The following is a 16,592-nucleotide window of genomic DNA, read 5'->3' as shown; positions in this document are numbered from 1 at the left end:
CCCTCATTAACCCCGTTGGCCTGGTTGCCCCATGTAGCCTGTTCAATTGTCCGTTTGGTTGTGATGGTCACTTAGGCTTTTATATCTGTATCTGCATCATCTATATCTAGATAAGAAAAGAGCTAGCCCTGGCCAGTGTAGCTCAGTTGGTTAGGTGTTGTCTGGTGCACTGAAAGTTTGCTGGTGCGATTGCTGGCACATGCCTGGTTTGTGGGTTCGATCCCAGGTTGGGAGCATGCAGGTGGCAGTCAATCCATGTTTCTTTCCCTTCCTCTCTCTCAAAATCCATTTCGAAATATTAAAATAAAAACGCTGGATGAACAAATTAGAGTACATTTTTAGAATGGATTGACAAAGCAAAGGCTGCACATCCTTCTATATTTGTACCTTCTCTTATCCTGCAGTTTAATTGAGTCCAAATTTTAAAATTATGCTACAAATTGCTTCCCCAGTTGAAATATATACTTAAATATACATATTTTAAAATCTCAAATTTTTATTAGTGATTTAATTATGACTCACCAAAAAATGATGGTAGCACACCTTATGACACTGTGATTATGTCTACCAAGAAATAAAATTAGCCAAAGATAGCTCACAATAAACAGCCTACCAATAACCAGTCTGGCATTAATCCCAGAGGCTATTCTTTGCCCACTATTTATTTGGGAGATAAAATAGCACTTAGTGGAGAGGACTGACTCTTCATTACAAAAGCCAAGCTTGTACTTAGTCCTGACAGTAGACAATTGATGGATTTTCTCTTCTTCCACACTAACAGGCAAGTAAGCTTATCACTGGAGCCCGTGGTCAGATGGGAGAGCACAAAGTGGTGTGAACTCAGTTGCTGTCACTCTTTTCTGTAATCTTAGGAAAGTCTGAGTATCACTGTAGGAAATAAGCTTTACTCCACAATGCAAGTGTCAGTTGTGTGATGTATACACAAGTATTTACAAATGACAGGAGGAAATGCCTGGCTAGGACTCTGCACTCCCACCCAACCAAAAGCAGGGGTGGGTGGGTATGGGGTTAATCCATCTCAGAACCAGTTTTGTCTGATGGAATGCAGAATAAACCCTGGGCATTACATACTAGTTACCTGTATGAGTACTGGGACTGACCCAACATCTTCCTGTCCTTTGTTGTGTTTCCTTTTGTGTATATAAATAATTTCTTCATATGAGGCCAACAGCAAAGAGATCAATGCAGATAATAGATATAATTGTGTTTCAGTTTTGAAGCATAGGTAGGATTTTGATTCTGAAAGGCAGGAAAACTATAGGAAAGTGCATAGCCAAAGACATAAGTAAACTCAGGTCTTTGTTTCTTTTTCAAACTTAACTGGAGCTGACCATGTGATGGCTGGTAAAGGTTAGGATGAGAATACTGGAGTAGAGGACACAGAATGAGCTGCAAGGATGAGTTTTAATGCGAGTGTCAAGGACTACGCTACCATGCCGAGGTAACACCGGAGTGCCCAGAGAATGGCTTAAGTCACTATTACTATTAGTAGGTCAAGCCAGGCAATCCTATCTTACAAGAAACTCCTCACCCAGGGTCAATGGGTTGCTTCCCCAGCTGAGATTGTCAACAGATTGTAGGCACAATCTCCAAACATCATTAAAAGAATTTTAAGTCCCCAAACAGAAATACAAACTCCAGCCCTGTATTTCTGTAAGTTCTCAGTGATTATTAGTAACGAAAAAGTTTAACTTATTCCTTAAGAAATAGGAATTTTAAGTTTACTTAACATACCTATCTCCTAAATATGATGTTGAACTTCCAAAGTAAAAGATCTTGATTTTGACAAATTGCTATTAAGAAAATCCTAATTATTGTAACCTTTTGTAACTTGTTTCAATTTCAAAATCTGTAAAAAGGGAACAAAGTTCTTTCAGGTTTGTGAGGATTATCCAGGAGAATATTTCTAAGGTTATAGCACTTGGTCTGACCCAAATAATGTAATGTTTGTTACAATCTTATAAAGTCTTATTTTTTGCTGCTATATGGATCAGATTTGAGCATTGTTTGCTTAAAAATAACATCTATTGTCCTGGCTTGTGTGGCTCAGTTGGTCATCCTGTATACCAAAAAGTTCAATTCCTGGTCAGGCACATACTCAGGTTGCAGGTTTAATCCCCAGTTTGGGTGTGTGCAGGAGGAAACTGATGTTTTCCTGGCACATCAATGTTTCTCTCTCTCTTTGGAATGAATTAACAAATAAAAAATAGAAAAACCACACATCTATTAGAACATGCTCTACAACTGAAAATAGGGGGACTATCCTAGCTAATAAAAGAGAAACATGTAAACTCACGGTATCTCTTCTATGCCCACAATCCAATCAGGAGCAAGTATGCAAATCAACACAACCAAGATGGTGGTTAATTTGCATATCTAGGCACAGAGCGAAGACTGAGGATAGTGTAGAAGGCAGCCAAGTGCTACAGAAGGGAGCAAAGCTGCGGTGAAGCAGGTGGGGAGGCGGCAGAGGGAGGGAAGCAGGTGGGGCGGCGACCACCACATGAAGCCCCATTCTTGCAGGAATCTTCCTGCAACAGGCCTCTAGTGTCTACTATAGAGAACTAAACTTTTAACAGGTTTATGAAAAGTCATTTTGCTGAAGATTACTACTATTATTCTCAGCTGGAGAAAAGTGAGTTTCCATCTTTATGTGGTAGCTTCAGCACATTGAAGTAGAGTTGAATTGGGGTTCACTACAGAATGGGGGCAGTTAGGAGTCTACTCTAAGTATTAAATAGGGCCAGGTCTTGATTAAAAAGTTGATCCAAAAAAACAATAAAAGGTTGATCTTGATTCACCTGTAGGCAGTTGCTAAATGCTGGTTGTTCAGCTACTTTGTGCAACATTCTCCCTCTGTGATATTTCAGAAATGCCAGAATTTGGTTTTGCTCCTGCTGATGCTTTTAGCAGCTGTTAAAATTGATAAAACTAACCTGACTTTATTGAAATGAATGCATTTTCTAAACTCCTTTGCAAGGAACATGGTGCTCTTTCAAAATGCTTATCTAATATCTTCATATTTCTAGCTTAATAGCTCTATCAGTTATTACCCACATTGAGTTTTAAAATGAATTTATTAAAGAATATTATTAGGAAGGCAACAACGTTTGATTTGTCATTAAAAAAAAGTCTGTTTCTTCATGCTGCAGAATATAGGTAATATAAGAGGCTACAGAGTTACAAGCATCTTGCTACTGGATTCTCTGATGGTATAGCACAGTGTAGTCGTTTCTGCAATGCTAGAATAAATAAAGTCTCTTCTATGCTTCTCTTTAAAAAGTGATGAATAACAACACAAGATGGCATAAAAGAGCCATTTTTCTATTCATTCTGTAGTATTGGAGCCAGTATCTAGGAAACAGGAGAGAAAGAATAAATTCAAGGAGCAATTTAATTTTTAAAATAATACCTTAAAAATAAAACAAGAACTAATCGTGGTGATGATTTGAGGGGTGGGGAAGAAGAGGGGAAGCTGACTATGGAAATACCTAGAGGCTTAAAAGAACTTTCCCTTTAAGACAGAAGTAAAACAAAATGCTTAGCTCTCCATATTATGCTAGAGAAAAACTACATACTACATTTGATTTATTAACTGCTAATAACCATATTTTTTTCCAGGTCCTTTACTACCCCCAAATTTTATACCACAAGGGCTGTAACATATAATCAGTAGAGAAATATATAACTTAATTCCTAGTGAGAAACACACCAAAATTCTAGCTACCATCACTTTTATTCTGCTGTTCTATTAGGAACTTAAGTTTACTTCAGAAAGCTGACTTTTAGGACAAATGAGCTTATTTCATAGTAGCACCACATATATCTGATACCTAAGGAATGGTATATTTTCTTAATTATTTCAACTTCTGAATGCCAAACCATTTGCTTTAACTTTGGAAAGAAAATTTCTAAAATTGTATTATTTTCTGCTGACACAGAGTAATGGCACACAAGCTAAGCTTCTCTTGAATACTCAATAAGGCTTCCTTGGAAGATTACTACAATGTGTTGTAGAAGGGCAAGCTACTCAGGAGCCACTGCAATAGTTGAGGCTGATCTGCTGCTTTTCACCCAGTTAAGTTTGAAAAAACCAGATAACTTGTATCTTTAAACAGGAGTAATATACTTGAAGACCACCAGAAACTGGGAGTCCCTGTAAGTAAAATAACTAAGTTTACTCAGAGGCCTTCTTTACTGACTTTGTGGTTTTTCCCTATGTTTCTAATGATTTAAAATGACACTTTACTAGTCTACATCTGTGCTGTCCAATATGGTAGCCACTGGCTAGCCATCTACAGCTATTCAAATTACTTAAAGTTAGCTAATGAAGTTAAATAAAAATTAAAGCATTAGATTTCTCAGTTGCTCTAACAAAATTACAGAGTAATCAATTATGTTTGAAAATGATTCGCAAATGTATATACGTACATATGTATATTAATGTAAAAATATAAGACTAGGTTAGGTTATACAAAAAATCATTAAAAATGTTATCTTCAGATAACATCAAATGTTGTTACAAATATTTTCCTTCTGCATGTTTTTACTGTCTCTACATTTTTTTTCAGTGATTATTTATTTAAAAATCCCAAATAATAGAGAAAAAAACCCAACCCATAACCTGAGAAACGAAGGGTATTACTTTCTACACATTTATCTTTCTCTTGCTCCCCCCCTTTCTTTCTAAAGGTATTACATATGTGTCCCTATCTCCCCATTGCCTGCCTCCCCGCCTTGGGGTCTGTGTCCATTGGTTATGCTTATTTGCATGCATATGAGTCCTTTGGTTGATCTCTCCCTTTTGTCCCCACCCACCCCTACCTTCCCTCCGAGGTCTCTTGCTTTTTAAAACTCCCCTTCTTGGACAGTCTTCTCTATTTAATTTCAGGAATAGCTGCTTTAAACAGATGGTTCAGATGATAAAGTAAAATTAAGTACATATTTAAAATACAATTAGCCAAAAGGAAAACTAATCATGGAACAGAAAGCAGAGAGGTATACTTTCTGAAGCATTGAAGGACCTGAACAAGTCTTTGGTTGGCTGTGGAAAATACACCAGCACAGATTAGAAATGGATACTATTATAATTGATAAGGCTCTTATGGTTAATTAAAATCTTAAATAACCATCTTTTAAATATAAAATGTACAGTTATCCAGGAACACAGAAACCATAAGGTAAATTGTCAAAATTAAATGCTTCCTTAAATAGGTGGTGGTGAAAAAGCCTGATGAATACTTCAAATCTGTAGCTGAAATCTCTCCACACCTCCAACTCAATCTTGAAGTAGTCTATGTGTCACATGAAATATCTATACTAAAGTTACTTTGAAATCTGGAATTCAGAATCTAGCTGAGAAGCCAGTTCTCTTTCTAGGAGTGGATCACTGATAGCTTTCCATCTTAGTTTCAGATGAAGATTTTCTAAAGACTCATTAAAAACAAGATTTCAAGTAGCTTTGCTTTCACAGTAATTAGGCGAACACTTACTTTTACCATCACAGGCTACAATTTTCACTTTATCCACTTTAATAAGTTCTGTCACCTCTCTGAATTCAACATCATTCAATACAAAAGTCCACACATTATCGCAGAATCTGTATGTATTTAGAGAGCCCTTTAAAACAAAAAATTTAGACATAATATGAAGTCATTTTTCCTCACATTTTCCTCCAAAGCAATTTGAGACTTAGCCACCAAGTACAAAATTCTTAAAATAGTATAATTCTTTAATATTTACCTTGCTTAATATTTTCCTTAATTTTCATCCTAACAATTTTTTAAAAATCCCTAGATAAACTTGCCAAGGGAAGAGTTTAAATTTTCCGTGAGCAGACTATTTTCAGCACTGTAGGTCTGTAAATTGCTTACCTGAAATCTGAAGAAAGCTGTACTGCCTACTAGAACTCAAGAAAATTTGAATCTGTATTTCTACTGCCCTCATGTGGCTAAATCATGAAAGTTCACTTGAATTTTTATGTAAACACTGTGTAAAAGAACATATATTATTGTGTACATTAATTCTCCACAACTGTACAAAACATTAATTTTAATTCTGTGACTCAGGCAATTACTGTATTAGCCACTACAATAGACTACAATATTATTGTCCTGTGTAACTGATATTCTTCTAATGATTTTTTTTTTTTTTTTTTTAGGAGCAGGAGTTGGAAAAATATGACTTTACTGGATTACTCTGTCACTTACCTTCAAACCTGCAGATAATATTTTAGGCATTTGAAATCTCACTAATTCTTCAGGGAAGGTAGCCAAACATACATAGGTTAATTTGTGAAACAATGGAATAAAAAATATCTAAAATAAACTTTTGTATCTCATGTTAAATGGATGAACTTTAGTATCAAGTACTAAGTAAAAATATAATTTTGTTATAAAACATGCCACAAAATTTGATTGAGCCATTTTTTCCTTTCATGACTAATAAATATGTAGGGGTCCTAAGAACCACTGTTGAAACAACCATTGGTACAGGCTACTAGGTTTTGGAAAAAATATCCTTACCCTGAAATTGACTCTGTTCCTGACCCTTTGAGCCAATGCTGAATTTATAGCCTTATCAAACTGAAGTAGAACTTGAAGGGCAAGTTGGGGAGTGATCTGTTGAGACTGAGGAAAAAGTAAAGGTCATACATCAGAAGAACATTAAAGACAAAATAAACAAAAACATGAATTATCATGAAAAACTGTCACTGAGGTTAACCAGAGCCTCTAAGCTCACACCCCTTATTTTCCTTTGCCATAACTGACAATCATTACATTTTATGATTCATAGTAGTTTGGTATAAATGCACAGGTATTTGAGATTATTAATCTGAATACTGATTTACTGGGCCAAATAATCTGATATTGAACCTCTTTGCCTGGAATCCTATATAATAAAGATGTAATATGCAAATGGTCGTTACGCTGTGAAGTGTAATGACCTACCGAATAACCAACAGATCATGGATCAGCAAAAGGGTGGGACAGGAAGCTACAAGCGGGCAGCAGAGAGCTACAGGAGGGGGAAGGGCAGGAAGCTATGGAGGAAGGGGGGGGTGCGGAGGGGGCTACAGTGAGCTACTGGCTACAAGCGGGTGGTGGGGAGCATTCGTGCATAGGGCTACTAACAAGAATTATTATAGACCCCTTTAAATAAAAATGCTGATTTTTAGTCTCTTACCTGTATGAGCTCATCGAGGCTTTCCTGAAGACTGTTTCCCAAAGTGGTATTTCTATATAACTGATATGCCATGGCTTAGAAGGAAGGGACTTTTTCTTACTCAGTCTTGCATTGATGTTCTAAAAATTTAATATAAAAGTATTAAAAAAAAACCCTATAAATTATGTATGTAAAGCCTATACATTCTAACATATACGATCAGAACTCTTAGAAATTGAAAATTACTATACAATAATTTTAGAATTACAAGGACTAGTTAAAAATGATTTTCCAAATTATGTTATTTTGACATAGGCATTTATATTCCTTTATACAAAGTATAGATATTGCAATTATTAAAATGTACATATTTATCATTTCTTTCAAAAGTTTACCTTTTGACTTAGCCTAGAATTTACCATGACAATTCTTTCCCCTTTCTGTCAAGTCATTGATTCAGACAATATTCAGATCACATTTGTATGCCTTCCCCTTCATTTTCCTGTTCTCTAAATATTTGGTATTTATAGAGCACTTACCAAGAGATAGCAGTGTGGTAGGTACTAGGGAAAGGAAGATAAATACACATTCCTGACCTTAAAATTATACTCTAACAGACATTTAAAAAAGTTAAATTCAAAAGAGAGTAAGAACGGTTTTACAGATATATCAAGTACTATGGAGGCTGACTATGGACTGACTGAGTTGGTTCACAAAAGCTTCCTAAATCTTCAAGCTAGTGTTTAGCCAAGCAAAGGAGGAAAGTCATCCCAGGCTAAAAGAATAGAATGGTTAAAGCCAGAGAAGGATAAAATAATATTTTGTAAAGAGAACTATAAATTGTTCTGTATTATTACGGTACAGGTATGAAGTGGTAAAAGACGAGTTTGAAAAAGATGGCATGGATGGCTTTGTTCTATCTGGAGAAGAGCAGGGTTTCATAGTGAAGGTAATGGGGAGCTACTAAAGCATTCTAGGTAGGAAAGGTCATGCAAATTGGCAGCCATATGAAGAATGTACTTGAGAGCAAGATTGGAAAGAGAGGCAGGGCCCTGGCCGGGTTGCTCAGTGGTTGGAGCATCAGCCCATAGACCTGAGGGTATGTCAAGGGCATGTAGTTCGGTTGCAGGTTTCATCTCTGGTCCCAGTCAGGGTGTGAACAGGAGGCAACAAATCAATATGTGTTTCTCACATCAATACTTCTCTCTCACATCAATGTTTCTTTCTTCCTTTTCTCCATCTTCTCCTTCCTCCCCTCCACTTTCTCTTAAAAAAAAAAAAAAATCCCCAGGAGAGATTTTTAAAAAATATATATTTTATTGATTTTTTTACAGAGAGGAAAGGAAAGAGATAGAGAAGTAGAAACATCAATGAGAGAGAAACATCGACCCACCGCCTCCTGCACCCCCCCCCCTGGGGATGTGTCCACAGCCAATGTACATGCCCTTGATGGGAATTGAACCTGGGACCCTTCAGTCCACAGACCAATGTTCAATCCACTGAGCCAAACCGGTTTCGGCACAGATTTTTTTTTTATTTTTTATTTTTATTTTTTAATAGGAATGAGGGATGAAGACTCCAAGAAAGAAGAAGGTGGCAGTAATACAGATTCAACTAATATTTACTGAGCTTCTGCTGCATGTTTGGTATAAGATCCCTGAACTCATGGCACTTTCAGTTTAGAGATGGACAGGAAGAGATATAATCAAGGTCTAATCATCAGTCAGAACTCAGCAAAAATGGCCAATTATCAATCTTCACATCACACACCTTGTGAGCATTTGATATACTAAGTCATTTCTGCCTTCTGGAAGCCTTTTCTTTGTTTTTCGTGTTTTTTTGTTTTTGTTTTTGTTTTGTGGGGAGGACCCCATGGTCACTTCTCCCCGCCACTTCACTGGATACTGTGTATTTCTAGTTTTCTTTTGCTGGTTCCTCCTCAGCAACCCAACTTCTAAGTACCTGAAGGCTTCTTATGTCTTCTCTATGCTTATTGCTCTAGTTTCCCCTTGTTGCTATATATAATAAAATGGTCTACTTGGCACTGGATGGAATTATCATATACGTAGGTGACTCAAATTAAATTTGTCAAAACCAAATTCCTGATACTACCCCTCCAAAGCTTTCTGCCCTCAATTTGCCCACCTCAGTCAACAGTAGACAGCTCCAAAGCCTTATAATCCACTTTAACTTCCCTCTTTCTCTGCATCCCATGTCAGCCAATCCTTTCAGTTCTTCCTTTTACTAGTAAATATAGCCGGAACCTGACAACTTTTACCATCTCCACTGCAAACACTAAGTCACCATCATCTGTCACTATGATTACTGTCATAGCCCAGTAAGGAGTCTCCCTGTTCCTACCCACCTGCCACCTCCAGAGCAGCCACACTGAGCCTTTTAAGTCATAAAATCAAACCACATCACTCATTTATTAAAAAGTCCCGATGCCAGCATCTTATCTGAGTAAAGAAGTTCTTTTAATGGATAACAAAACCTACATGATCTGGCCCTCTTCCACTAACTCTCAGAACTTTTCTTTTTCCACTTCCTCATTTACTGGCTCCAGGCTGGTCCTTTGTTGTTCTTCAAGATAGCAGATGTTCCTGCTTTAAGACCTTTGCACGGGCTGTTTTCTTTGCTTTGAACAGTATTCTCAGGTTCCTGCATTGTTCACTCCCTCATTTGATTCAGAGTGCTGCCCAAATGTCACCTCATCAGAAAGGACTTCTGTAAAGAATTATTTCCCTATCAGTTTAAACCAAAGGATTATCTCCCTACTGCTTATGCTTTTTATTCTTATTCATATTAACCGAGGCTGACATTTTATACGCTTATTCTGTTTTCATCCACTAACACAGATTTTCCATGAAGTTATATATTTACCATCTAGAACAATGCAGTATGTATTCAATATACAAGGTCAGCAAAAGTAGGTTTACAGGTGGTGAGTATGTGAAACACAGTTTATCATTGTATCATTACTTATTAACTAGAGCCCTGATGCACAACATTCATGAATTGGGGGATGGGGGTAGGTGAGGAGGGGGGGCGGGTGTCCTTCAGCCCAGCCTGCACCCTCTCCAATCTGGGACTCCTCGAGGGATGTCTGACTCACAATCCAGGACTGCTGGCCCCCAACTGCTTGCCTGCCTGCCTGCCTGATTGCCCCTAACTGCTTCTGCCTGCCAGCTTGGTCACCCCTTAACCACTCCCCTGCCTACTTGATCTCTCCCCCAACTTCCCTCCCCTGCCAACCTGAGCTCTCCCCCAACTGCCCTCCCCTGTCAGCCTGATTGCCCCTATCCTCTTGCTGGCCTGATCTTGTCCCCAACTGCCGTCCCCTGCCTGCCTGATCGCCCCTAACTGCCTCTGCCTTGGCCCCCACCACCATGGCTTTGTCCAGAAGAAAGGTGGACGTCCGGAAGATGGTTAACCTGGTCTAATTAGCATATTATCCTTTTATTAGTATAGATTATATAGGATAGGTTTGCTTAAATTGGAAGGAAAACCCTTTTTCAGAGGGAGGAGATGCTCTTGGCGGACAAAAGTACATAACCCCTATATCTGGACTGATAGCCAACCATACAACCATATGCACTATACTGCCAAAGTGGTCATTAAAAAATTGAACTGCTTTCTTACACCTTACACCAAACAGCTATTGCCTTTAAAACCCCTCCTAAGCCCCCACCTTAGGTTCTGCCTAAGCAGTTCACCAGATTAGGTTCTGATTGGTTAGTTTCTATGCCAGTCAGCGTCAGAAGCTCTGCCTCCTAGGCAACCATTGGCTCCTTGCAGTTCACCCAGATTTGGTTCTGATTGGTCAGTTTCTAAGCCAGTCACCATCTCCGGGCCTGATCAGCAGCTACCCCTGGCTGCTAGTGAGTGCTCTGACCTAACCTTTTTTTTTTTTTTTTTTGGCGGGGGGTGGGGGGTGTGGGGGGGGAAAGGGGGGAGAGAGAGAGTGCGGCCCTAAGATAGGAAAGGGCTGATCAGCTCTTGCCCTCCCCCACCCTCCTCCAGGCCTCACCAGCAGCCTGGGGCGGCTGCTGATCAGCCCCACCTCTCTCTCTCTCTCTCTCTCCAAGAGATCAGCAGTTCAGCCTGCTCACTCGCCAGTCCCCACTCACCTGAGCCTGCTACACACACAGCCTGGCGTTGGGTCGTCCCTTCGGTTGTTTTGGACATTACATACCCTGGCTCTTTATATATATAGACTAGAGGCATGGTGCAGGAAATTTGTGCAATGTGTGTGTGTGTGTGTCCCTCAGCCCAGTCTGCATCCTCTCCAATCTACATCCCCTCGAGGAATGTTGTGCTATACTTGAATTAAGAGAACCAAGTTGATATTGGGGAACAGTGTTCCAGGGAGAAAGAACAGCCTTTACAAAGACTTGGTTCTCTTAATTCCTTCAAGTATAACACTTACTTAAGGAGGCCTAAACTGTCATATTTAAAAACCAACTCCCACCTCTACTCTGCAACTTCCCAATCCCCTATTCCTGCGATATTTTTTGATGGCACCATCACCTTCTAACGTTATATAATTCACCTATTTTATTTGTACTTTGTATCCTTCAATAGAATGTAAATTTCTCCGGGGCAGGGACTTTTGTCTGTTTAGTTCACTGAAATTAAACAGATCTAAAAGTGCGATTTTCAGCTGAAACTGGTTTGGATCAGTGGTAGAGCATCGGTCTGCGGACTGAAAGGTCCCAGGTTCGATTCTGGTCAAGGGCATGTACATTGGTTGCGGGCAAAACCCCGGTAGGGGGTGTGCAAGAGGCAGCTGGTCAATGTTTCTCTCTCATCAACGTTTCTAGCTCTCTATCCCTCTCTCCTTCTCCTTGTAAAAAATCAATAAAATATATTAAAATAAATAAATAAAAAATAAAAGTGCGATTTTCAACTGGTGTGTCACAAGAATTAAAACATGCAATACCTGACTAGTTAGGGGCATTGACTTCTCTTCTCTTAGATTGTCAAGTAAAAAAAAAACAAAAACAAAAAATGACAACAATAGCTGTCTGGTGTGAATGAATAAAAATTATACCTGGGGGAAAAAGAGGAACAATTGTAATAATCTGAACAATAAAGATTTACTTTAAAAAATTATACATATTTTTTTGTTAGATTAGCAAATATATATATTATATATATTTTTGGTGTGCCACTGAATTTTACTAATTCGTTTATGTGGGCCATGAGATGAAACAGGTTGAAAATTGCTGCCACAGATGAAACAGAAATCGAATTTTCAGGAATAAACCCAAACCTATTTAGTCAATTAATCTATGACATAGAGGCAAGAATGAATATACAATGGTATAAAGACAGTCTTGTCAATAAATTTTGATAAAATTGGACAGATACATGCAAAAGAATGAAACTGGGTCACTTTCTTACACCATATAAGAATAAACTCAAAATGAATTAGACTTAAATATAAGACCTGAAAACATAAAACTCCTAGAAAAAAACACAGGCAGTAAACTCTTTAACATTATATAATATGTTAGTATAGTATATCCTTGACCAAGAGAAATAAAAGAAAAAATTAAGAAATAGGACTACATCAGCCTAGTTTTGCACAGAAAAGGAAACCATCAACAAAATGAAAAGATAACATGAAAAGGAGAAAATATTTGCCAAATACACATCCTACTAGAGGCCTGATGCATGAAAATTCATGTACTGAAGGCGGGGGAGGAGGGGCAGGAGGGGAGAGATGGCGGGGGTTCCCCTCAGCCTGGCCTGCACCCTCAGAGTTCGAGGCAAACCAGCAATCAGGGGAAGGCAATGCCCCATCACACCTCTGCTGCTGCCACTGCCGGCAGCGCAAGCCTTGGCCGGCCCTGGTTACCTGAGCTTCCGGCAACCCTGGGAGGTTGGGCAGCCACCATCTGAGGCTGCCTGCACCTTGGGCTGAGGGAACTGGGGGACTCCGGAGGCTGGAGCACACACGGCAAGCCCGGGCGACCATCTTTGAGGGCAGGGCAGTCAATTAGCATATTCCCTCTTTATTAGATAGAATAAGGAGTTAATATTAAAAAAAACCACACACACACACAAAAACATAAGGAACTCATGCAACTTAACACCCCAAACCCAAATAATCCAATAAAAAATGAGCAGAGAACCTGAATAGACATTTCTCCAAAGAGGATGTACATATGACCAATAGACATATGCAAAGATGCTCAGCATTACTGATCACCAGGGAAATACCAATTAAAACCACAATGAGGTATTACCTCTCACCTGTGAGAATGGTTATCACCAATAAATCAACAAATAACAAGTGTCAGTGAGGACTGGGGAAAAGAGAATCCTCACTTACTGTAGATAGATAGTAAACTGGCATAGCCACTACGAAAACAAGTATGGGAGTTTCTAAAAAAATTAAACAGAACCACCATATGACCCAGCAATTCTACTTCTGAGTATTTAGATAAGAAAAATACAAAACACCAATTCCAAAAAAATTTATGCACCCTATGATCATTGCAGCATTATTTATAATTGCCAAGTTATAGAAGTAACCCAAGTGTTTATCAGTAGACAAATGGGTAAAGACGATGTGTACATATATATGTACCATGGAATATTACTCAGCCATAAAAAATGAAATCTTGCCATTTGAAACAACATGAATGGACCTACAGGGTATTGTGCTAAGTGAAATACGTCAGACAGAGAAAGACAAATACTATTTAATTTAACTTATATGTGGATTCTAAAAAAAACAAGTGACCGAAACAGAAACAGACTCATTCAGAGAACTGAAAGTTGCCAGATGGAAGAGGATGAGGAAGAAAACCTGAGCACCTGGAGAAACCCATGCAGACATGGGGAGAACATGCAAACTCCACACCAACAGTGAGATTGGCCTGGAATCAATTTTTTTCATCAACATTATAATCAAACGATTTTATTTGAGGTTCTGAAGTATACACAATAAAATACTAGTCAGCCATAACATAAAACTAAAACCTTGCCATTTGCGACAACATGATGGACCTTGAGGATATTATGATAAGTGAAATAAGTCAGAGACACATATGATCTCACTTATATATGGAATCTAAAACCCCAAAACAAGCAAACTAAGCTCAGATACATGCAACAGAGTGATGGTTTGGGAGGGGGGAGAAGGGGAAGGACGGCGGCGGCGGGGCGGGGAATTGTCCTAAGGTTACAGACTTCCATTTATAAAGTTTATAACATATAAAGGGGATATAATACACAGCAGCGATTTTCAACCCTTTTCATCTCATGGCACACATAAACTAATTACTACAATTGTGCGGCACGTTGGTTGAATATCACTAAAATATAGCATGCTGACTAGTATTGCATATTTGAAAGTTGCTAAGAGAGATCTGAAAAGTTATCACAAAGAAAAACAAACTTTAAACTATGGTGGTGGTGGTGGTGATCATTTCTATAACATATACCATCACTTGCGTTAATGATTTTAGATCTTAAAAATTCCTTTGCAATGTTGAAACATTTTAGATATGTTATCAGCCATACAAATCTACTACTCTTTCATTTTGCAGTTTGAGAATTAAATGAGAAGGTCCCTCATTTGGAAGTAACTCAAAGTCCTAGTCCCTGATCAAAGTACCCAGTGAAATGCACCCGTTTGCCGAAGTTCGCACGGAGTTGGAAGGCGGGCTGCACAAGAACGAGCGAAGCAGGACCAGAAGGAGGGGGCGCGCTCCCCGCCCCCGCCCCGGGACCCTGAAGACATTCACCTGGCCGCACCTGGCCAAAGCCCGGCGCAGGGCTGGGCGCAGGCCTCCCCGAGCGCCTTCCGGCGGGCGCCGGGGGAGAACGAGCCTCCCGCCGCCTCGCTCCCGGGGACCCGGCACTGAAGTCGGTAACAGGTCGACCCGGGGCTCGGGAGCGAAGGGCCTCGTCCTCCATGCAGCCCTCGGAAGACCCACACGGCCGCAGCCCCGGCACTGGGAGCGGGGACGGGGCGCAGGTTCGGCTCACTCGTACCTGTGGGCAAGGCGCTGCCCGCCGCGGAGCAGACAGGAGCTGCACCGCCGGGAGCCCAGGAGGAGGCTCCCACCGCCTCTCCCCACCGCCTCTCCCGCCGCAGCACAAACCGCAGAACTAGGCCAACGACCCGGAAGTGCTCGCAGAACCTGGAAGTGGCGTCACGGCGAGGCCAGGAAGGCCCCGCCCACCAGCTCCTCCCGTACGCTACTCCAGTTCAGCGAGGGGAGGGCGGAGTTGTGGCGAGAGGAGGGGCGTGGGGCCCATGGATAGGTAACCATTTCCAGTAATTCACCAGGTTAATAAATCGTTCATAAGGGAATTATAACTTTTAGAAATAAACTTTTCCACTGTAAGATGCACAATTAGGAAACACAGGCAGTCATATTTTATGCCTGAGATGTGTTCAGCGTTAATACTGGTTTAAAACCTTGCAATGCTAAACTTAAGACAAATTCTTGGAATTTATTTACCATTCAAAATAGGACTGCAATTAATTTAGCCCACAAAGCTTTCAGTTTGTGATTCATGAAGAACGTTAATTTGGGAGGATTTGTATTTAATATTTGTTCCAAATGCAAGACAAATACTCATATAGGGTGTCCACCCAAAATGTATACACCTAACAGCTGATATCTCAATTGATGTTTCTTTTTAGATTTAACCCACTGGAATCAATAATTATTCAAGGTGTGTATACATTTTTGGGGAAACCCTGTATTTTGAGTCTATATAAACCCAAACGCTTTCCTGTGGAATAAAAGCATCAGTAATGTGCAGAGCTGTTTGCCATTAAGTGGCTGAATAGTGATTAAGGAGTAAATGCAAAATAAATGCTACTAGATGGGTTCTCCAAGCAGGTCTATAAGCTATACAGGTTGTCATTTGTACCATGTTTTCAGCCACTTACTGAACTGAGTTCATCGTTGGACTGTCCACTAACCGAAAAAATTCTAAGCTATGAAACACAAAGTTTGGTTATAGTTAACATTTAATGGGGGAACAATTTGTAAAATAGATGATTGTCTAACCACTATACTATAACCACCTGAAACTAACACAAAATAATGTTGGATGCAAACTGTAATTGAAAAATAAAATAAAAAAACCCTTCCTTACAGAATTATAATACCCACTCAGAATTCAATTTAATCAGATCTTGTCAATATTTATAAAAGATCTTAAGAATTTTAACAAAATCTGGGAATTTACTTAATAAACAAACAAAAAAGTTAGTATTAAAATTAAAAGCACCACCCTGGACAATAAATATGAAGCAGCACCAGATTATATTAGGAAAAGAATAAAAAGTAACGGTCTAAAATGATTTGAAAGACAAGATAACTCAGTGTAAAAATCCAGTAGCATAATGGAAGACGGAAAAAATGTGATAAAAT

The 16,592-nt window shown here is 39.3% G+C and overlaps 1 protein-coding gene across 2 annotated transcripts; it reads right to left on the bottom strand.

Moving 5' to 3' along the window:
• Positions 1–3,079: 3,079 nt before the first annotated feature.
• GTF2A2 (general transcription factor IIA subunit 2) lies at positions 3,080–15,350 on the bottom strand. 2 transcript variants are annotated; one of them, XM_084875056.1, is made up of 5 exons: positions 15,196–15,350; positions 7,207–7,325; positions 6,546–6,650; positions 5,514–5,640; positions 3,080–3,375 (listed from the first exon to the last, which is right to left on the bottom strand). In XM_084875056.1, exons 2-5 carry the CDS (start codon positions 7,276–7,278, stop codon positions 3,350–3,352), a joined length of 330 nt encoding a protein of 109 aa, XP_084731182.1. In that variant the 5' UTR covers positions 7,279–7,325; positions 15,196–15,350; the 3' UTR covers positions 3,080–3,349. The 2 variants fall into 2 exon arrangements, with proteins under 2 accessions (XP_084731182.1, XP_084731181.1); XM_084875055.1 differs by lacking the exon at positions 3,080–3,375 and having other exon boundaries at positions 3,384–5,640.
• Between the last annotated feature and the right edge of the window lie 1,242 nt (positions 15,351–16,592).

This window comes from Pipistrellus hanaki (assembly GCF_964339955.1).
Source record: "Pipistrellus hanaki genome assembly, chromosome: 1".
Lineage (NCBI taxonomy): Eukaryota > Metazoa > Chordata > Mammalia > Chiroptera > Vespertilionidae > Pipistrellus > Pipistrellus hanaki.
Note: the sequence above shows the minus strand (reverse complement) of the source record. Positions and strands in the feature narration are given on the sequence as shown.